Source organism: Heptranchias perlo, chromosome 25 (assembly GCF_035084215.1).
Source record: "Heptranchias perlo isolate sHepPer1 chromosome 25, sHepPer1.hap1, whole genome shotgun sequence".
Taxonomy (NCBI): Eukaryota; Metazoa; Chordata; class Chondrichthyes; order Hexanchiformes; family Hexanchidae; genus Heptranchias; species Heptranchias perlo.
Window position 1 is genome coordinate 8,812,130 of NC_090349.1, and position 24,296 is coordinate 8,836,425.

General features: G+C 41.8%; 1 protein-coding gene across 1 annotated transcript in view; it reads right to left on the bottom strand.

Annotated features, from left to right (window-relative positions):
• ppil2 (peptidylprolyl isomerase (cyclophilin)-like 2) overlaps positions 1-24,296 on the bottom strand; it is a 296,148-nt gene that overhangs the window by 232,021 nt on the left and 39,831 nt on the right. Inside the window, exons 6-7 of the mRNA XM_068005535.1 lie at positions 13,795-13,846; positions 4,692-4,783 (exon numbers count right to left, since the gene is read on the bottom strand). Of these exons, the coding sequence (XP_067861636.1) occupies positions 4,692-4,783; positions 13,795-13,846 (144 nt within the window). The remainder of the gene's footprint in view (positions 1-4,691; positions 4,784-13,794; positions 13,847-24,296) is intronic.

The window sequence follows — 24,296 nt, forward strand, 5'->3', positions numbered from 1 at the left end:
GCAATAAATGCTGGCCTCACCCACATCCCATGAACGAATAAAAAAACATATCTGACTTCAATTCATTCAAATCTCTTTTCTTTCAATGTCAAGACTATCAATAATCATTGAAGAATTCCATTATTGACAAGATCTCCTTGCTGCAAATCCTTTTTTTGTTTTATGTCCAGATTCTGGATAGAATCTGTTAGCTGTGCCTCTCCCCACACAGATGGCAATCCGCATGACCAGGCTAAACTCCAAAAATCTTTAATGTCTGTTCTGCTTCATTTAATTTAGCACAGCTAACAACCCAAAACTAGAGTCATATATTCTGGTCTTTTTACAATGAAGTCCTCTGGCTCAACCATTACTTCAGGCGGTTGGCCTGAAAGGCTGAAGCTTGGTCAATGGGTGAGGACTGATTACCATCTAGTTACCTCAACAAGCTGCCACATTGTTGGCCTGAATCACTTGCTGAAGCAGGATAAAGGAAGGTAACTGAAAAAAGCCCATTACAATCACATTTAGGGAATTTTAGCACAAGTAATTCTATAATATACAAAAGATCTGCTATTCCCATGTAATACAGTGACTTTTCACAGTATGTTTAAATATTGCAGTAGAACAACATCAGCTGAACTCAAGGGATGCCAGCACAGAAGCTTGCCACCTCTTACTGTCTGCCACAACACTTGCTGATCTGGAGAAATCTCACAAATACACAAACACCATCACTATTTCAATTTACGTTGTCACATCAGCACCTCGATGTGCCATTCATACATAAAACTACTGCCTGGTAAGTCATTTACAATGGCAGGAATGGCAGGTGGGCATGGCGGAGGAGAACGATTCATCCTCCAGTTGTTTATTCCAGAGACTATTTCTGCTCATGTGTCACAACACAGGTGCTAGTGATTTGGAAACACAAATGAGCACACAAATATTGCTCTATCGCCCTGAGAGATATGTAGATTTAAAAAAGAGCTGATCAGTCTATCAAAAGTAACCACCAATTCCAAACAGAATTCAATGATTATACAGAAATGATGGATTGTAGTTCCCCATTATATCACTGCATTCATCTAGACTGTTATTAGTCATGTGGTAACATTTTCATGACAGAGTATGTGACTATATTTTCTGCCCTTAACCTATGCTTTCCTGAAGGCGGTGATTGTACGGGTGTACGGCTCCACAAACACTTGCAGCCCTCCAGTATCTTGTTCAACCTGCAGTGTGCAATTCTAGGCAGCTTGGTAGGCTGTTTGACTGTGGGACGCACTGCAGCTGAGCTGGGTCCTGTGCTCTCTGGACATGCACTTCCAGCAGGGATCACCGGATAGTGATCAGGACCCTGCAGTTTCTTTTTTCTTTCAGCGATGTTGAGGCCAACTCAGCTCATACTGGGAACCAAAGCTGGGACTTCCGGGCTCAATACCACAATAATGCATTTACATCAGCAGCTCAGGCTATTTTGAAAAATGATTTTCTCCAGGGTCCCTCTATATAGCTGTTTTCACCCATTCCATCAGACAAGAACAAGTGGACATCCTTGGGCAACAGAAGCCTAGTGTAGATCGAAGAAATCTTAGCAGAAATTTGTAACAGTAGCAACATAACTTGTCAACTGTTACTTAACACTAGTTCAGTGTACAGATATTGAGCTCAGGCAAGTAAGAGAGGCTACAGAAAATCATAACATGATAATCACAGAGGAGTTCAACATCCCAGAGGTAAAGGGGACCGATCAGTGACAGGAGAGGGAAGGAAGGTGCAAACTATTTTATCAGAAGTGACTACTGCTTAACAGATATATTTAGATTTAGTATGAAGTAGCACCTAGACACAGCCTAGAATCCACAATGATATAAATGAGAAAATAGGTCAGGCCTTCGTTAAATTATGTTAGCTTTACGAGTTCAGGGCTTCTAAATGATGGCTGGAAATAGCAAATGTTACCTCCATATTTACAAATGAATGATGCACATTTAGGACACTACAGTTGAGTTTATCTAACAATTTGTGACAAAAATGCTCAAGCATTTTACATGTCACTATCAAGATTTTGTTTCCTCTAGGTTCGACTGTTCTAATGCACTTCTGGCCAGCCTCCCATTTTCCACCCTTCATAAACTTCAGTTCATCCAAAACACTGCTGACCGTATCCTAACTCGCACCAAGTCCAACTCACCCATCACGCCTGTCCTCGCTGACTTACATTGGTTCCCAGTCTCTACAACGCCTGAAATTTAAAATTTTCATCCTTGTGTTTAAATCCCTTCATGGCATCACTCTTATCTCTGTAACTCCTTCAGTCCTGCAAATCCCCCAAGAACTCTGCATTCCTCTTGTGCAGCTCCCCTCTCCCTTTGCCCCACCACTGCCTACCATGCCTTCAGCCATCTAGGCTCTATGCTCTAGAATTCCACCCTAAACCTTTCTCTCCAACACCCCTCCATTAAGACGCTCCTTAAAACTCACCTCTTTGACCAAGATTTTGGTGGGCCCTCCTAATATCTCCCCCTTTGCTCGGCCTCCATTTTTGCTAATTACACTTCTGTGAATTGCCGTGGGACATTTTTCTACATTAAAAGCTCTAATGTATGTGTCATTGTCATAGTCGTAGTAGCTGAAGAGCATGGGGGAAAAGCAGTACCTTGTGAAATTCCACGGAGGTCTGTTCTAGGGGGAATATAGCTCGTGTATAATGTTCACTCCCTTTAATTGTGACACTTACTTCCTGTTATACTTTCCTGTCACGCCTAAACTTACCTATCTATGAAATATTTGTCTCTATTTAAATCCACCCAGTTCCTGATCTGCGTCTCCAAGGTAGGTGGCACTGTGCTACCGACAATTTGGGGGCAGCGTTATGGAAGTGGAGACCTGGCTTTATGGGTCTCTGCCCAAATTTCCGACGTGCTATGCCTCTCCTACAGGCACTTGGGCCAGGAAAATCGGCCCTATGTTTTAATAGCATTCAAAGGGATTTGTCCAAATTAATTAGCAGGGCGGAGCAACAACATTTACCATTGAAACACACAAGATAATGGACTGGCAGAGGAAACAGAAAATGCATGTAGAGAACAGGTAAGTGTCTACTGGAAAAGGTACCATTCACTGCAAGCATCCTGGCAATGTGAGCCTGCAATTAACATGACCGAGCACTTGATAATTTTCAAGGTCATTTTTTTTTTTAACAAGTTCACAAGTTATTTTAACCTTGTAAGACAGATTGGTCAGGCTTTATTTAGAGTACTCTTACAGTTCAAGATGCATTTGGATGTATTGCAGAGGATTTAGAGAAGGGTGACTAGGATAATTTTGGATCAAAAAATTGTGCGGTTCAGAATTACAATCATGGGCGACATTTTTACTGTGTGCATTCTTGGGACAGCAAATCAAAAAACTAGAGACATTTTGTTTCCATACATTCTCTTGGGGAAAATTTCGAGGAAACAATATTGCATACAGGAAAATTCTGAGGATATGTTAGGTGCATGAGGTGAGAGTTCAGTTTGTTCTCATTGGGGGAATGAGAAAGGGACAGATTCAGATCTTTAACCTTTACCATGTAATGGGTAGGGTTGCTTATCTGGCTCTGCTTGGCACCTTGGGCCTTTGACGAGTTTACACGTCTTGTTGGCAGCCTTTCCTGCTGCGGTGTGTTTCCGTGCTTCTAAGATTGTTCTGGTCATGTCTACGACACAACCACATCAGTCTTTTAACTTCTGCTTGGCTGGAAGACTGACCCTTTGGGTGTGGAGAACGAAATTGAGTGACAAAGGGTTTTAATATTTTTTGAAAAAAGAAAATGGTAAGAATTAATTAGAGTACACGGGAGGAAAAGCAAAATGAAAATGAAAATCAAACAATGAAGAGAGAAAGACTTGCATTTATACAGTGCTTTTCACGAACTTAGGCCATCCCAAAGCGTTTTACAGCCAACGAGGTGCTTTTGAAATGTAGTGACTGTTGTAATATAGGAAACACGGCAGCCAATTTGCACACAGCGAAGTCCCACAAACAGTAATGTGATAATGACCAGATAATCTGTTTTAGTGATGTTGATTGAGGGATAAATGTTGGCCAACACGCCTGAGAGAATTCCCCTACTCTTCTTTGAAATAGTGCCAAGGGATCATTTATGTCCACCCAAGAGGGCAGACAGGGCCTCGGTTTAACATCTCATCTGAAAGACAGCACCTCTGACAGTGCAGCACTCCTTCAGTACTGCATTGAAGTGTCAGCGTAGATTTTGTGCTCAAGTCTCTGGCGTGGGACTCAGAGGCAAGAGTGCTAACAACTGAGCCACGGATGACACTTGTGAAGAAGAAAATGGTATAGAGAGGAAAGACACAGTGAGCAAAAGTGCTTAAAATTATTTATAATAGCTCCAAGTATTTTTTTTGTAGCTCAGGGTTATTTATTACTGTAATATTATCATTTGTGTCAGCTAAAACCTTTTAAAAATGGAGACGGTCATTTCCCTCAACCTGCTGACAGTTTAAGCGTTAAATTTTGAAAGGTTTGCATAATCTGGATGTACCCAAGTTATTCAACTTAAGTTGACAGCAGGGATTCATTGGCATAGGTAGAAAACTGTAGACCAGATGAAAATTTCTCTCCCAACACAAATAGTAGAAGTCTAAAGGCCGATCGGAAAAGTCACTTACAACTGGCCAATCAAAGCAGGAGTTACCTACCTCGTATGAATAGACATTTCCAGTAGTCTTGACAGTCACGATGTAAGAGTTGTTTGTGAAGACAGAGTACATCACTGGACAGTGGTACTTTCCTAAGAGGAGCAAAATAGTCACTATAACTGTTCCTTTCTATAACTGTACATGCTTTGAAAAACTTCAATTACTCAAACCTTTTGTCCATCATTTATAATACACAAAGTTCCCAATCATAGAATTTGAACACAATTAGGATACTACTAATAAATCAGGTTTAAATGAAGAGCTATTCGAAATTCCATCTACACAGACAATATTTTTCCCAAAAGTAGAAATTCACTGTAATAATCAGCAGGCACATCTCCCCCTTGGATGTGTGAATGGGCCAGATACAAGACCTGAAACATTGGGTCAATACTCCAGTCACTGTTGCTCAGCCCCATCTAGGAATCTTTTTCTCTCTTTTTAAGATCCCACCTTGCATCTACATACAATTCCTGGCTACAAGTGTGAGTAAAGGACCTCCTGTTAGAGCTCTACTATCCTGTAACCAACTGTTCGGAGATGCATCAGAGCGGCTGGAATAACTCAGTGGAAATTTTCTTTCCCACTGAGAAGCCACCAGCATGAGTCTTCCTACAAGGGAATTTGTGCCAATTTAGAGGGAATAAAGCTAGTTTCATGCTGAAAACTCATGCTAAGTGGCAAACTGATCAAGATCGCCTTAGGACCTACAACAGCAGAAAGGAAAGCTTTTTAATTCCCTCTGAGCTGGAATAAATCCACAGCTTCAAGGTGAAAGGTCAGCAATTTAAATTTCATCACCCTGTTTTGATGACCCTGTGTGGGAAGCATTAAAAATCCTAATCCTCAAGACCTAAAGTCTAACATTTTAAAATAAATAGCTAGCGAAATAAAAGGCTTTCATAAGGAGCACAAATCTTAAGTGTCAAGTGAACTGCCCATTTCCCAGTTTTGGGAAAGTACTGGGCAACCTATGGAGCACATGAACTCAATTCACCTCTTCCTTTCTATCATCAGTTTTCAACAAATACATAAATTAAATGATCTAAAGGGTATGGGGGTTGGGAGGGAGGGAAAGAGAGGTGAAGAGGGGGTAATGGTTATAGGTTTTATATAGCATGCAGCAAAAACAGAACTTTGGTGCTGCATCAAGTCAAATAAACGTCTGTATTATAGTTTTAGATGTGACTTTAGAGACAGAGGAAACATGCTTCTCTTTAACTAACTGTAGCTGCAAAAGAGCACATTTGTCTATATGTCAGGGGAATGGCTAGTACGTGAAAGTGTCCAGATATATCCAGTTTCAATGAGATAGCCAGCCTTTGTTGTTAGTATCACTCCTTGTACTCGGAAACTGAATAGGCTGTGTGTTTGGACAATCCTTCTTTGATATGCCAATGTGTGAGTGTTCACATGTTCAGGAAGTAAATGATATTTACTATCTCTAATTGCTGAACATCAAGGGAACTTTGTTCTGAGGAGTCAGGTTGTACATTGTTTAATAGTGTTTACAGGAATGCACACATTTGACAAAATGTGATTTCCATAGCTGTCAGGTGTCAAAAGCAAAAAGACCATCGGATCACCGCGAGACTTCATTTAAGTATTGGAAATGGTTGACATCTTAATTGCCTGGCAATTTAGAAGAATGCGCTTGATTACCAAATAAGCCCGTGTTAACCTCAAAGTAAGGGCATATGACTGAGGAATGGTCTGTGGTCTCCAGTTCTCTGCTTCACAGTACTAATACTATGAGATCGCTCAGAAGGGATTTGTGGAGTAATTTCCCACACGCTCAGTCAAAAGCTATTATAAAAAAAACTACAAAGATGTTTTTGTTTTTTAAACAGTTTATGTTGTGTAAGTCAAGCATTGTACTACTATTTTTTTGCTGTTTCTTTCTGCTTCAGTATAATTATCTTATAAGCTTTATTTTGAACTTGGTTGTATGACAGTGTGGCCGTTAACCACTTTTCGAAGTAGACAGGAAGATGTGGTCGCCATCACAATTTTCTTGCGGGTCTGGGTGAGTCTCCAGCAGGTTGCATGGGTGGAAAACGCTCAGTTAATCACCTTTTAAGACTAAAGTATGAATTAAAGGGCTGGTGAGCTGAGCAATTGTCAACCCGAAGACCAACTGTTAAAAGAAGCAGGTGGAAACTTCCTTTACTGTTAGGCAGGCTGAATGATGCTGAATACTGGTACTTAAAACATGATGCTAATTAAAACTGAAGCCAATTAGAGATGAAGCAGCAAGCGGAAAATGCATTGCAAGGTGAAAATCATGGGATCTGTTGTGGGATGCTGCGCCATAAATTAAAGCAGTGAATAGGTTTCCTATATTACAGCAATGACCACTTCAAAAATACTTAATTGGCTGTAAAGCTATTTGGGACGTCCTGAGGTTGTGAAAAGTGCAAATTTATTCTTTCTTTCTATCTTTCCAATTTGAGAATCTAACCTATTTTAAACAAAATCGCAACAAGTCAGGACCAACAGGTGGAATTGATACAGCATCATTCACAGAACTGTCCCATCAAAACTGCAGTAAAATTTATTGCCTGCACTGAAATGCTATTGATTTTGCAACATTACAATGCCAGATCCTGTTTTCTTAGCACTGCGTGAACTTTGTGGACTGTGTAAAGTATAGAAAATTGTGCCTTTTATCCCAAAGAGTATAAGCAATTTGGAGAACATATTTCCATTTTTAGGATAGCAATTTTATTTTGTACTGCTTGTAACAGAGACCTTGACCAGGGCCGGATATATTTTGCTTCTTGTTGAAGCTTCAAGCAACGGGAAGAGCTGAGATGCAGATGAAGAGCCACAACTAGAAACAAAATACATTAATAAGAATGTATAAAATGACAACATCAACTGTTTGTAGCCAGTGTAGAAAAGTTGCTGAAAGCTGAATTGCACTAAGACACGGTATGGGAATAATGAATTATTCTGAACTGAAGGAATTTCTTCAGGCTTCAGTAAAAATATAATTTATCTCAAAAATATTTGCAAAGAAAATATCAATTATTACGAACACAACAGTGTGCTAGACTCGACTATTCCAATGCTCTCCTGGCCAGCCTCCTACCTTGTATCCTCTGTAAACTTGAGGTCATACAAAACTCTGCTGCCCATATCCTAACATGCGCCAAGTCCCATTCACCCATCACCTCTATTCTCACTGACCTACATTGGCTCCCGATGCGACAACATCTCAATTTTAAAATTCACATCCTTGTGTTCAAGTCCTCCATGGCCTCGCCCCTCTCTAGCTCTGTAACCTCCTCCAGCCCGACAACCCACCAAGATCTCTGAGCTCCTCCAATTCTAGTCTCTTGTGCATCCCCGATTTACTTTGCTTCACCATTGGCGGCCGTGCCTTCAGCTGCCAGAAGCTCTGGAATTCCCTCACCTCTCCTCCTTCAAGACGTTCCTTAAAACTACCTCTACTTTGGTTACCTGTCTTAATATTTCATGTGGCTCGGTGTCAAATTTTGTTTGATAATCACTCCTGTGAAGCGCCTTGGGACGTTTTACTACGTTAAAGACGCTATATAAATGCAAGTTGTTGTGTGCGGGATGATGGTAAGTTTATCAATGGTTTGTGTGGGATGAGAATGTAACTAAAGCACACATTTTGTACCCTTTGCACAGCTTTTGTTCACTGCAAATAGCAGTGGCTCCTCTTAACTTGATCAGCACACTTGCTGAGTAGTGAGTTAGGTAACATTGTTAGTGATCTTCTAGCAAAACTGTACTACGGGGAAGGAAATAAAACCAAAATACTATGAATATGCAAAAGTTGTAATGCAACAGGATGACAACCAAATATTGGCAAGAAACTAGTTGCACATTTTTGAAAGGATTTTGGATCCATGTCGATTATTATCTTCCAAAATTCCCTAGATTCTAGAACGGTCCCAGCGGATTGGAAGGCAGCAAATATAACCCTGCTATTCAAGAAAGGAGGGGGAGAGAAAACAGTGAACTACAGGCCAGTTAGCCTGACATCAGTTGTCGGGAAAATGCTGGAATCCATTCATAATGAAGTGGTAACAGGGCACTTAGAACATCATAATATGATTTATGATTAGGCAGAGTCAACACGGTTTTATGAAAGGGAAATCATGTTTGACAAATTTATTAGAATTTTTTGAGGATGTAAGGAGCAGGGTAGATAAAGGGGAACCAGTGGATGTAGTATTTTTGGATCTTCAAAAGGCATTCGATAAGGTGCCACATAAAAGGTTGTTACACAAGATAAGGGCTAATGGGGTTGAGGGTAACATATTAGCATGGATAGAGGATTGGTTAACAGATAGAAAAGAGAATAGGGATAAACGGGTCATTTTCTGATTAGCAGGTTGTAACTAGTGGGGTACCGCAAGGATTGGTGCTTAGGCCGCAGCTATTTACAATCTATATTAATGACTTGGATGAACATACCGAGTGTAGTGTATCCAAGTTTGCTGACGATACAAAGCTAGGTGGGAAAGTACGCTGTGAGGAGGACACAAAGAGTCTGCAAAGGGATATAGACAGGTTAAATGAGTGGGCAAGAAGGTGGCAGATGGAGTAAAATGTGGGGAAATGTCAGGTTATACGCTTTGGTAGGAAGAATAAAAAAACAGAATATTTTTTAAAATGGTGAGAAACTATTAAATGTTGGTGTCCAGAGAGACTTGGGTGTCCTGGTAAGAAACACAAAAAATTAGCATGTAGGCACAGCAAGCAATTAGGAAGGCAAATGGCATGTTGGCCTTTATTGCAAGGGAGTTGGAGTATATGAGTAAGGAGGTCTTACTACAATTGTACAGGGCTTTGGTGAGACCTCATCTGGAATACTGCATACAGTTTTGGTCTCCTTATCTAAAGAAGGATATACTTGCCTTAGAGGCAGTGCAACGAAGGTTCACTAGATTAATTCCTGGGATGAGAGGGTTGTCCTATGAGGAGAGGTCGAGTAGAATGGGCCTATCCTCTCTGGAGTTTAGAAGAATCAGAGGTGATTTCATTGAAACATTTAAGATTCTGAGGGGGCTTGACAGGATAGAGGCTGACAGGTTGTTTCCCCTAGCTGGAGAGTCTAGAACTAGAGGGCATAGTCACAGGATAAGGGGTTGGCCATTTAAGACTGAGATGAGGAGGTATTTCTTCACTCAGAGGGCTGTGCATCCTCAGTCATTGAGTGGTTTGGAATCAGTGGCAAGCAAGTGACGTTTGTGGCAAGAGCCAAAGATGATGGCTTCAGTCTTCCCAGTGATGAACTGGAAGAAGTTAAGACTCATCCAGGACTGGATATTGGACAGGCAGCCTAACAACAAATGTTATCTAGGGGTTAAGAGAGATGTAGGAAAGGTAAAATTGGGTGCCAGCAGCGTACATGTGGAAGCTGACCCCATGTCTGCGGATGATGTTATCAAGGGGAAGCAAGTAAATGAAGAAGAGGAGGGGGCCAAGGATTGATCCTGGAGAACGCCAGCCGTGACAGTATAGGGATGCAAAGAGAAAGCATTGCTGGAGATGGTCTGGCTACATTCAGATGGGTAAGAGTGGAACTATGAAAGGGCAGCCCCATGGAGCTGAACGGAGGAGCAGTGTTGGAAAGGGAAGGTGTAGTCAACCGTGTTGAACTCTGCAAAGGTCAAGAAGGATGAGAAGAGAGAAAGCACCATGGACACAGGGAATGTCATTCGTGACTTTGGTAAGGGCCATTTTGGTGCTGCGGGAGGACACAGGCTGGAGTAGAAAGATTCAAACAGGAAGTTGTGGGAAAGATGGGCATGGAACTGGAAGGTGACAACATATTGAAAGGCGATAAGAAAGGAAGGTTGGAGGTTGGGATGGTAGTCAGTGACAGAGGACTAAAGGTGGGTTTTTGAGGTGGGGGCTATAATAGTAATTTTGAAAGGGAGGTGGGCAGTGCCGAGGACAGGGAACTGTTGACAACGTTAGCTAGAGCATGAGGGGAAGGAAGAGAAGTAGGTGATCAGGTGTTCAGTAGGAAGAGGGTGGGGTGGAGGGAACAGGTGGTAAGTCTCAAGAATTTGGAGAGGGTAGAAGGGGAGATGGGGAAGAAAGTGGAGAGAAAGGGCTCAAGGCCAGAGGGTGTCTGACAGGTGGGGGTTGGCTTTCAGGGCGAAGGGAAAGAAGGAAGCAGCAGTGGCAGCTATGCAGGTGGTCTGAATTTTGGTGACAAAGAAATCTATTAGATTCTCACAATTGTTAGAGATGAGGATGGATGAGGCCGAGTTGAGCAAGACATGAGAGAGGTTTATGTGACTAGGCCAGCTATGCACCAGTTACACTCAGGTTTGCGAGTGCATTGGGCGGAATGGTCGGCAGGAGTGGAGGATGGGCAATTGGGTACTGAAAACCCAGAAATTGTGTGCACAAGAATATGCGAGTACATATTTTGCCTTGTACAACAACAGGATATATCTCTGCAAGCAGCATTCACTGCACTTGATTTAAAAATCATTAACCTATTGAAGAAGAAAGAGTTTCTTAACCTCTAATGTAAACCAATGTTGTATTGACCTACGTCTCTTATTTGCCCTCATTAAACTGTATTTAATGCTTTTAGGTCATTTTAGTTTGCCAGTTTGAGGCACCCTGGAAGCAAACACTTTATACAGAACTCCCTTGAATGCAACAACTGAAATTCACACAAGATGGCTCCTCCCAGATTACCTTCAGTAGACTAAAAGCAAAAGAAGAACAACAACTTGCATTTATATAGTGTCTTTAACGTAGAAAAAAAGTCCCATGGCGCTTCACAGGGGTGTAAGAAAAACGGATGCTAACCCCAATGGAAATGTTAGGAGAGATGACCAAAAGATTGGACGAAAAGAAGGGTTTTAAGCAGTAGAGGGAGGTGGAGAGGTACGGAGGTTTAGGGAAGGAATTTCAGAGGGTGGGCCTAGGCGGCTGAAGACCCAGATAGGGAGGGGCGAGACCATAAAGGGATTTAAACGCAAGGATTTGATATTTAAATTTGAGGCATTGGGAGATCAAGAGCCAATGTACGTCAGCAAGGACAGGATGATGGATGGGTGGAACTTGGTGTGTGATAGGATACCGACAGCAGGGTTGTGGATGAACTGATGTTTACAGAGGGTGGGGACTGAGAGGCCAGCCAAGAGAGCACTGGAATGGTCGAGTCTGGAGATGACAAAGGCATGGATGAGGGTTTTAGCAAATGAGTTGAGGCATGGGGGAGACAGGCAATGTCACAGAGGTGGAAGTAGGCAGTTTTTGTTATGGAGAGAATACCGGGTGGAAAATCAGCTAAGCAGCAAATAGGATGCCACGGTTACAAACAGTCTGCTTCAGCTTGAGACAGTGACTCGGGAGGGAAATGGGTATGGAGCTCGTAGCGGGGGCCAAAGATGATGCTTCGGACTTACTGATGTTTAACTGGAAGAAATTGTGGCTTATCTGGAAATGCAGTCTAACACCACGGGCAATGCATAAGTGCAGAGATATCTCAATTTACATTAGAATAAACATGCACTTAACTTTACCTTTTATGTTTATTGTTATGTATGCTATTGCATCAGCTCAATGTGGCTACTGAATTGAATGGGATGCTAGATGCTTAAATTCTGCTCTGAAGTCATTGTGCAGAAAGTGGGTTATTGTGCTTGGTGAATATTTTTAGCCTAGTGTTTGAATAAGTCTATCTAGACCAGAATTCACCAGAACAATAGAAACTGGAAAACTGAAGATATTTTTTCAACCTGAAATAAAAGGGCCTGCTGCAGTCTTCTGACAGCATGCTTACAGTATACACTTTGTTTTATATTCAGTGAGGGAACAGGAAATCGATTCGGTGATAAAGCCATTCTGACGCCATTTACTGAATTTAAACTATTACTTTGTTTACTTAGCAACAGTGTAAGTTAATAGGGCCTCAGAAAACAACAATAAAGGATAGACACTAACAGCACTGGGCTCAGCCAGCATAGACGTCACTGTGAGCTGGCACTGGACCAACCTCTTCAATTTCTAGGCATCGGCAACAGTTTGTAAGCCGGATAGAGAGAGATAAGGGGTTCTTGTGCTTTAAAACCTTCTTTCTTGTTTCTGTTTTGCTGTGATACAAGCAGACAATTTTAAATAGGAATTAGCCAGACCCACTTCTATTTGCAGAAGCTCAGAAATCACTTTGGAAGATTAGCCAGTTCCTATTATTCTTCTTTTCATTGTATATACTTTCATTCAACCTGCAAGTTATCAAGTAGAGTGCCTATTTAACACAAGACAGGAGCATCACTTCAAAGATTTCCGTGCATCAGAAAAATAGAGGCCTCTCACGTGCATTATTTGCTCAATTTGAAATGTTACACATTAAATTCAGACAAAGTCTAAGTGCTGTATTCACAAATAACTGATTAAGCCATAAAGAATTATAGAATCATCTACGTTTTTGCTGGAGCGGACTTCATTTGGAGAAATGGAATAACATCGCCCAAGTTTTAAACGCATACAAATCATTCAGCCACCCCAATTTATCCCATACACAATTCCTTGAACAAGAGGACAGGCCTCTGCCTATGCCACAAGCAGCTTTCAGGCAGGAGGAGCCTGGTGAGGCTCATTCTGTAATGCTCCCTCCTTGTGGGAACAGAAGAACGTAAGTTTGAGCAGATACCCTACTCTACTAATACAAATGAGTCAGATTTCTACTGCAGGGTTTTTGTATCAGTAAAAAGCACCATATGACCAGGCTGTGCCTGTTAGCGACCATTATTGCTTCTGTTTCTCCCCCAACACTGCACATTATCTACCATTGAGGCAGTTGCCACGTTTCACTGAACGCTTTGCCCGGAGTCCTCAGTGAGCTACGTTTAAAATAAATTCCATTCAAACTTTTTTCACATATCGTCACAAACACTTTTGACATCTCCACTTAGGTGAAGGACATGACAGAGTTCTACCCAACAAGATCCTTTCTGGATCAACATGATCTGTTGCCTATTATTAGAAAATAAACCTGAAGTTTTCTAAACCAGTTCAGAAGATTTCTACAGAAAAATACTCAACATAGAATACAGTACTGTGACAGAGACAGAGACAATCAGCAAGTACATACCTTCACTGTTTTTATGATAGGTCAGCTTGATGAGTGATTTAACATCCAATTTCTGGAACAGAAAAAAAAGTTTTACAAATAAAGTTAGCAAACATTTTTGAAATACTTTAAAAACACTAATAAACCTCTCTTGTGGTTTTGCTGTTTTCTATTGTAGGTTCTCTAAGCCCAGACAGCAACTGGCTTTCCTACTCCCAGACTTTTGGCTTGCCACAGCCACTTCAACAGGATGACTGTGTCTCCATCTTCCCTTCTCATCAGGGTCATAAGAACATAAGAAATAGGAGGAGTAGATCATACCGGCCCCTCGAGCCTGCTCCGTCATTCAATGAGATCATGGCTGATCGTCTACCTCAATGCCACTTTCCCGCCCTATCTCTCGTCTCCCCCTCTATTCATTTCCTAACAGGTTGCTGTGGTATTGGTTATGGTACTGGACTAGCATACCACAGTTCATGAGTTCAAATCCCACCATGGCAAGTTGGGAAAGTGAATTCAATAAATCTAGCAATTTGTCAGCTGACACCAAAAAATTATAAAGCTTGCAAATTGTGAAAAACCAACAGGGTCATTAATTTCTTTCAGGGCTGGGAACCTGGTCTGGCCTACACATGACTCCCACAAGCAGCTATGTTGTTCACTCTCAATACTCTCAGGGCAACTAGGAATCGGCAATAAATGCTTTCTTACCAGTGTTACCCAGTGTTGCACATATCAACCCAACATGCTGCGTGAACTGAACAATTTTTTGTTTGGTGATCTTGGTGATACTCTCAAAATATTTGAACAGCTTCAATTTATCCCATTTCCACCAGCCTGTTTCTTTTCCAACAGCTGTTCATCTACAATCAGCCCCATAAAAATGTTGTTCGGCTGCACAGATAATGGCGCTGAGTGGACTGGCATATTCTGCCACTCCTCTTCCACGGACATGCCGTGCTGACCACCGCAGGCATCTCCAAAGAATCGGTGATTGATCTGGTGGTCTGACGCCCATCCCCTCCATCAGGTAATGAGGCCAACACTTCAGTTCCCCCCCCACCTCCTCCACCGTGGCCTGCATATGCTTGCAATGGTGGGCCATAAACTGCTTGGAGAGCATAACATTACAGGTGGTATAGAGACCATGCTTGCCCAACTTATGAAACAGAGAATCCGGATAGTGTCTACGTTATTGGTTTTCAAACAGGGGCGTGGACCTTAGGGAGATCTGCGAGGACATCAGATGTCTGTGCCTCATGCAAAGTGTCTCCAGAATTCGATTTTTATATATTTGGGCACTTTCTGGCATGTTATTTTTGTTGCTGTATACTAATAAGCAAACACTCTCAGCAATAACAACACTGTTTTCCTTTGGAGAGTTGGCACTGTCTTTTGGAAGTTAATGCAAAAGTGTGTCAATATTTGCTGGGGGTTCTTCACAAAGAAAAGTTTGGAAGACACCGCACCACATGATTGCTGCCATACTGTGCCCAAGCAACAGCCCCTTCTTCTGCTGTGAAGCTGTTCTTTCTCATCTGCACTGTGAGGAGGGCTGCAAAGGGATATAGACAGGTTAAGTGAGTGGGTAAGAAGGTGGCAGATGGAGTATAATGTGGGGAAATGTGAGGTTATTCACTTTGGTCGGAAGAACAGAAGAACAGAATATTTTTTAAATGGTGAGAAACTATTAAATGTTGGTTATCAGAGAGATTTGGGTGTCCTTGTACAAGAAACACAGAAAGTTAACATGAAAGTACAGCAAGCAATTAGGAAGGCAAATGGTATGTTGGTCTTTATTGCAAGGAAGTTGGAGTACAAGAGTAAGGAAATCTTGCTGCAATTGTACAGGGCTTTGATGAGACCTCACCTGGTGTAGTATGTACAGTTTTGATTCATTTACCTAAAGAAGGATATACTCGCCTTAGAGGCGGTGCAACGATTCCTGGGATTAGAGGGCTGTCCTATGAGGAGAGATTGAATAGAATGGACCTATACCCTCTGGAGTTCAGAAGAATGAGATGTGATCTCATTGTAACATAAGATTCTGAGAGGGCTTGACAGGGTAGATGCTAAGAGGCTGTTTCCCCTGGCTGGAGAGTATAGAACAAGGGGTCAGCCATTTAGGACTGAGATGAGGAGGAATTTCTTCACTCAGAGTGTTGTGAATCTTCAGAATTCTCTACCCCAGGGGACTGTGGATGCTCAGTCGTTGAGTATATTCAAGGCTGAGATCGATAGATTTTTGGACTCTAGGGGAATCAAGGAATATGGCGATCAGGCAGGAAAGTGGAGTTGAGGTCAAAGATCAGCCATAATCTTATTGAATGACGGAGCAGGTTAGAGGGGCCGTATAGCCTATTCCTGTTCCTATTTCTTATGTTCTTATGCTCTGATGGTGCCCATATTTTAATGCAGGGGAATCCAGGTATGATGAATTTATATTTCCTCATCAACATTTTGGCATTGAGATTAACATGCAATAAAATAATTACTTAAAACAGAAAAAAGGTAGTTTAAAATGGTGCAGGAGAGGGGCTTCCACAAATGTTCCAAAGTAAATTGGAATTTTGCTGGGATGAGTGAGTAGTTTTCTGTAGAAAATTGAAATTGGGGAGAAAGGTTTTGTGTCATATTGTTTGTGAACAACAAAAGTAGAAAATACCTCATTAGAAATGAGAAAGACAGAGACTGTAACACTTAACCAGTGAGGAAATAAACTGATTAAGGGCTCAACGGTGACAACACAGAAGACAGACACAAGTTTTTTTTTAGAGAAAAAGAAAACGAAGAAGGGACTTGCATTTATATAGCATCTTTCAGGACATCCCAAAATGCTTTGCAGGCAATGAAGTGTAGTCACTGTTGTAAGGCAGGGAATTGTGGCAGCGAATTTGCATACAGCAAGGTCCCACAGACAGGAATGAGATAAATGACCAGATAATCTGTTTTGGTGATGTTGGTTGAGGGATAAATATTGGCCAGGACACCAGGAGAACTCCCCTGTTCTTTGAATAATGCCACGGGATCCTCCATGTCCAACCAAGAGAACAGATGAGTCCTTGATTTAACATCTCATCCGAAAGACATTACCTCCGACAGTGCAGCACTGAAGTGTCAGCCTGGATTATGTGCTCAAGTCTCTGGAGTGTGACTTGAACCTAGGACCTTCTAACTCAGAGGCAAGAGTGCTATCACTGAGTCACACCTGATAACTAAGATATTACGATATTTGATTCCCTTGATGGCCTAGGTGTAACACAAAGGAAATTCCAAGTTTTATTTTGTTACATCTATGCTAAGTTAGCTGATCTTAATCAGGGTGGCAGCAGTAGTATTACAATTGACCTCTGTATCTGAGCTGGAGAGGAAAGAAAAAAAAAATCAGCCAATGTTCCCCCATGTCATTACTATCAACTGAGACCTGATACATGGACTTAGGGTGAGAATAGGTATCATAGCCAAAGCCGGATCCTAACACTCACTGAATGAGCTCACACATGAAGAGTGGTCACTTGGACAAGATACAGGTGCCGTGGAGCCATTCCCCAGCAAGGGTTAGTGCCTTAAGGAAAGAAAAGGAGAAAATCAAAAGAAGAGGCGAAAAAACAATTTGAGTTACTTGGTAGTCCCTCCTTTCCCCTCTCTGATCTTAAGACCTTCATGTGTAATGAACCACCCCCAGGCAGCAGCAGCAGCCAATCTGCTCTCAGGCTCCGCATCCAACTACCAAAGAGGACCAAGAGTAACCCAAGCAGTTACTTTCTCACAAGGGCCGAGAGAAATCGAGAGAGCAAAACCTGACCCAGCTCAACTCTTCCATAATTGCAAAGCTGAGAATAGGAACTCGTCACATGCAGAATTTTTCCTTGTGCCCTGGATTTGCAGGCAGCCCCACAAGAATATCACTTGATCCCTGGCAGCAAAAAAAAAAGTCACTTCAGAGACTAAATCAACCCCATCACTACATACCAGAAAAATGTACTGGAGAAATACCACAATGTAACAGAAGCTTTAAGGTGTACGGGATCTGGCCCATGCAATTTGCTGATATACAAGGCACCTACTGCAAGATTACACATGAAATAAATACTTGCTTTGAAACAGTGTCTCATCTGATTGTTGAAACATTTTAAAAGGCTTCACATAAAATAAATTATGTCTGGGAGTGCAGTGACAGTTGCTATGTAGGAAAGGGGGCTGCCATTCTGCAATAGTAATGTCCCACAAACATCCAGGAGTTGAACGACTAGTTAATCAGTATTTTTGGTGGTACTGATTGAGGGAGGAATGTTGGCAAGGACAGTGAGAGAACTCCCTGATCTTCTGTGAACAGAGCCATGGAATATTTTAAAGTGCATCTGAATAGGGAATGCTGCTTTTAATGTGTCATCTAAAAGTTAGCACCTCCAACAATGCAGCATTCCCTCAGCACTACACCATAGTCTCAACTAGGGTTGCCAACTTCCAGGATTGTCCTGGAGTCTCCAGGTATTAAAGATTAATCTCCTGGCAACCCTAGTCTCAACCTAGGTTGTATGCTCAAATTCTGCTGCAAATCAATGCAATTTGGTGCATCTACTGTCCAACTTTAAGATCACATATTCAAGGTTGCATAGGTGGGAGCAGAACTATACTAGTCTAGAATACAAGCAACTGTCCCTTTTTTTTGCTGTAAGGAGCACATCTAGTATATAAACATTGCTGACTCAGTAACAGCTTGCATTTGAGGATAATGCAAGAAATCTTCCTGTAATAAGATTCCATAGTAGTAGGCATGACTCCACTTATGACCTGAAACTTACAACACTGTTAGTACCACGCAGAGTGAAGAGCAGGAATTATCAGGCTGTAATTAAAGGTCCCATTACATTTAATGATATTTCATTTTGAAGCTGCATCCACGTTTGGAGCTCAAAATTTTCATACAAAGTACTCAGAAATTATTTAATCTCCAACTGCTGGACTCCAATATAAAACCCGGGGGTGGGGGGGGGGGGGGGGTGAATTGTTCCATTCAACATCAGAGATATTAAGATGTTTTCTAGAAATGGAGCAGATCGTATTAATTTAAAGTTTGATTAGATTAAGTTTACTCCTGATTTGGGCCTCACTATAATCTTTTCATAGCACGGATTAAGGTCTAGGCTCTATCGCTGAAGTATTAAAGAGACTGGATTTGTAAATCATTTTCGGTAAGCTAAAATATTCCCAGAACTGTCAGCTCATCATTATTTTAATATAAAGAATGAACACCTGGCACATATTAATTTTGCAAAATGTACTGGTGATGTACTCTGACTCACAATTGAAAGGCAATTTATCTTTCCAACCTCATCTCTCATGCCATGTACAGCTGATAGGGCTTCCTGGGCTCGGTCAATGCCGTTCTGAAGGGAAATGGAGATAACCCCTCCTCTGATCGTTACCTCCCTGTGTCCAATCAGCATGACCAAGGTTAGGAATGAGCACATGCCAAGTCCATCCAAGACATGAATGCTATTCCCATACATGGGGAGGTTCTTCCAGCACTATTCTCACACTCCAGGGCAGGACTCAAGAAAAGTTGCTTGTTAAATAGGCAATGTCTGAGGTTTTCTTCACTCAAAGGTTTGTGAATCTTTGGAATTCTCTACCCCAGAGGGCTGTGGATGCTCACTTGTTGAGTATATTCAAGATTGAGATTGATAGATTTTTGGACACTAAGGGAATCAAGGAATATTGGGATAGGGCAGCAAAGTGGAGAAGATCAGCCATGATCTTATTGAATGGCGGAACAGGCTCAAGGGGCTGTATGGCCTACTCCCGCTCCTACTTCTTATGTTCTTATCTCAGATTTCAGAAGGGCAAACTTCACTAAAATGGCAGATGATTTGGAACGGCTAACCCTGCTGGGTGGTGATGAGACCGATGTAGAATACAAATGGAAAGTTTTTAAGAACAAGATTAAAAAATGTGGAAAACAAATATATACTCAAAGTTAAAAGAAGGGAGAGTGGTAAAAAAAAGCCACAGGGGCTGACTGGTCATATACAAAGACAAATAAGATGTAAACAAAAATGTTTCTACAATCTAAAGGCATCTAATACTCAACTAAACAGAGTTAAGTACAAAGAACAGCTAAAGAAAACAAAGGTTGCTATTAGATCAGCTAAAAGGATAATGGAAAAGAAGATGGTGGGCAATTGTAGAACTAATGGGAAAAGTTTTTTCAGTTCCGTGAAGAGTCAGAGAACTGTCAAAGACTGTATTGGGTCATTGAAGGATGCTCAAGGTCAGGGTACGAGGGACTCAAGGGATATGGCGAAAATATTAAATGAGTACTTTGCTTCGGTCTTCACTCTTGAAGACGATGCTCGACTGTTAGAATTTAATGATATTAATAATAAAACTATCAATATCATAGACGAACATGTCGTATTTTTAATAGCTCACTGCACTTTGGGATGGTTCCCATAGACTGGAAGGAAGCTCATGTAGTCCCCATCTTTAAAAAAGGAGACGGACCCGGGTAACTATAGGCCCATTAATGTGATATGAGTAATAGCAAAGATGCTTGAGGGAATCATTAGGGATGTAATATATGATTACTTGGATAGAGAGGTACATATTAGGGACACCCAACATGGCTTCAAAAAAAAGGTCATGTCTTACAAATTTGATTACATTTTTTTTGAAGAAGTCAACAAGATGGTGGATGAGGGAAGCCCAGTAGACATTGTCTACTTAAGACTTCCAAAAAGCTTTTGACAAGGTACCGCACAAGAGACTTCTTACAAGATGAAAGCCTCTGCTTTTAATGGTTATAGTGAGCTGGATTGAGAACTGGCTGGAAGGCCATAGGCAGAAAGTAGTTATAGATGGATTAATGGATCCGTTTGAAGACCGGTCACCAGTGGTGTCCTGCAGGGATCGGCACACTTTACTATTTTTATTAACGACCTAGATGTAGCTGTTGGGAGCACGATCTACAAATTTGCAGGTAAGATCTGAGAGTGTGTTAAAACTGTAGACGATGCTCGATTGCTTCAGACAGATCTTGATGTGTTGGGGAATTGGGCTCGTGACTGGCAAATAATGTTTAATTTGGAAAAGTGCCGTGTTATGCATATGGGCAGAGCAATTGCTCAACATATAAACATCCTTCAGGGAAAAGTATTAAAGCAGGTGTCTAAAGGTTCATGAGCAATGCCGTGAAGCGATAGCTAGAGCGGATAGGTTGTTGGGGTGCATTTATAGACAAACCATATTATTTTGTCCTTGTACAAGAACTTGGTCAGGCCTCAGTTGGAGGATGGGTGACATTGAGGCTTTGGAAAGGGTGCAGAGGAGGGCCACTAGACTAATTCCCAGTTTAAAGCATCTTCGTTATCAAGATAGGGTAAAAGAGCTGGGACTCTACACTTCAGAGGAGCGTAAACGATGAGATGATCTGACCGAGGTTTATAAAATGATGAAGGGAATAGATTGTGTTCGAGTTGACAGTTTGCTGCAATTAAATAGGTTAGGGAGGACCAGGGATCACAATTTTAAGTTGTATAAGGCCAGATCTAGGTTAGATGTCAGGAGGTGGTTCTTTTCCCAGAGAAAGTGGACGCTGAATTCCTTCAAGCGAGAGCGGGACCTGTTTCTGGTGGGTGATGTAATGCATAGAATTATCTATCATCATATTATTATGCCAGAGTGATCTCCTGGACTAGTTTCGATCGCCAAAGGGGTCAGAGAGGAAATTCCCAGATTTTATCCCCCCAAATTGGCCTGGGTTTGTATCTGTTTTTTTGCCTCTCCCAGGAGATCATGTGGTTTTGGGTGGGGTGGGGAGTGTATATATTGTGATATGCAAGGTATCACAATTGTGTGGGATAGGTTGGATGGACCAGAGGCACTTTTCCTGACCGTCATTATTCGTATGTATCTCTGCGCTCCTGGAATTCTGGTCTTTTGCGCATCCCCTATTTTCTTCTCTCCACCAATGGCGGCTATGCCTTCAGCTGCCTAGGCCCTAAGCTCTGGAATTCCTCCCTAAACCTCTCTCTCTTTCCTTCTTTAAGGCACTCCTTAAAACCTACCTCTTCATCTGTCCTGACATCTCCTTATGTGGCTCGGTGTCAAATTTTGTTTGATAGTGATTTGGGACGTTTTACTATGTTAAAGACGCTATATAAATGCAAGTTGTTGTTGTTGTTGTTGTTGTTGATCCTCCAATTTCTCTCTCTGCCGCGGCCTTTCTGGTCACAAATTTCTGTCACAAGCATATGTAAAAAAGCCTGCGTTTTGTGACAGCACCCGGTGTAATTAACAAGATTTCCAGTTGCACTGCCAGGAAGTGGGAGGACAATAATCACCCAACATTTTGCCTGGATTGTGTAATTTGATGAAGTCAACACCACCGAGTGGGACTGTACAAGGGGCCCAACTCTGGGGGTCTTCCATTACAATTCTGTGGGATGTTAACCGTAACCCCGGCACTTACCAACGCTGCGTTCAGTGACAAGGCTCTAGACTGACAGTAGTGCATCGAAGTTCTCTACATGGCTAAGTGCAGAACTCAACAATGTACAGCGCTTCAACACAACACAGCACTAACACGTAGACCAGGCTTAAGCAACGTCACGTGCATTCACCTCATCAGCCTGGTGGCAGTGTCAATAATCACTCCAAAAAAAACCCACCAAACTGACCCGAGTACCTGCTGATACCAATGGGCCCCAAAGGCCATAATGCATACTTTTGAAACTTAAACTGGTTGATAGATGGTCTCATCCTCCTCGAGGGGCTCAGGATTGCATTGGCACAAAAGTAGTATAAACACAGTCTAACTGACCTGAGAGATGCACAGAAATTACCTTCTGACTGACTTCAGCAGTCAAACTTTCAGGAAAAAAGTATTTAAAAAAGACCCAGCCTGACATCTAATTGACCTGCGTACCTTCTGAGACTAGTTAGCCTCTAATTGAACTGAGCAAGCACATCAATTACATTTTGTGGTCTTGAAGGGACCATTGAGTTAGCAATAGAATACATGATGCATTACATGGTGTAATGTTTCTGACCCAACGTGAGCAGTGCCCTGGGAGATCCACTAAAATAATCAATTCCGATTTAAAATGTAATCTAACTGGAAGGATTTTGTTGTTCTGAAAAGCAAACCAGTGCTCCAGTTATTTTTGTTTGATGCTCTGAAAGCAAGCGGTGACAACAAGACAGCATTTTTCTCTGTGACAGATTTTCATTGGATTCTTTCTTGCTGGATACGGCACACACAGACTTAAACTTGGTTATAGCTATCAGTTTCTTCGAGCTTCAGCGAGTATACACCACAGTCTGGTATGCCAAAGGCATTAATATATATCCGCAGCTTGTTTCTGTGGGACAAAGCATAGCTTAATATGCGAACATCTGTTAAGTGATAATAGCCCAGTATCCCCAGTAGCTGAGTGCACAAGTGCTAATTTCCCACAATCCCAAGTTGATCAAAGTAGTTGGAACAGATTTCTCAAAAAGAGTTCAAGCCATTCAATTTAAACATCCCATTTGATTAAAAAGATACCCTGGATGTCGAAGTAATAGCTTTGACTGACAGCTATTTCTGAAGTGAAGATGCAAATCAGGTGTGAAAAGGTGGGGGCAGGGCCACGACTCTTTGTAGTCTCTTTGATAGGCAAGTCTGCATCCTGGAGCTTACGATTGTGGCCGTATATTTGCCGGCTCACTAGTCAGCTTGAAGCAGTCAGGGTTACGAGCCTATACTTCACCTGTCCCTGTACTCGAGTGTTTTCCCATCTGAGTGGAGCACAACAAACATAACCATTTGTAAGAAAAAAAACATATCACAATGACTGCAGGCCAATGTTCCTGTTACCAATTCTGTCGAGACTTACGGAAAATATTGCGAACGAGAAGCTACTGAATAATCGCAGTCACAACAACCTTCCAACTAGTTGCCAATTTGGTTTCAGACCAAATTGAATATGTCTATAGCTGTTCAATCTCAAGACCTAGAAATAGAAAGGTTTCTCCGTGCTCAACGTAAAACTCGCACAGTTGCCTTCAACATTTCTAAAGTTTTCAGTAAACTGTAGCATCCTGACCTCATTAAAAATCTCTCTTTGGGAACTCAACTGGTGGGGGATGACCTAGTCCGCCTTGAGGGGCTCAGGATTGCATTGGCACAAAAGTAGTATAAATACAGCCTAGCTGACCCAAAAGAGGCACACAAATTACCATCTGACTGACTTCAGCAGCCAAACTTTGGCACACACAAATTGGACGTGAACTTCCTCAGCGGCGGCGAACATAATGGATCGTAATCTTTCATATCTCAAGGCCTACATAGGAGTTACTCAGGGAAGGGAACCAGATCCTATTCAATTTCTCATCTTCAGCCACCTGCTGGCTATCAAATGCAATGATGTTTTTGATGAAGACACTATCATCTAAGAGTAGCTAACCCCTCATTACATACAGATAGAAGTGGACAGCGAGTCAACAAATAGTGCATCATTTTAAGCACTAAATCGATA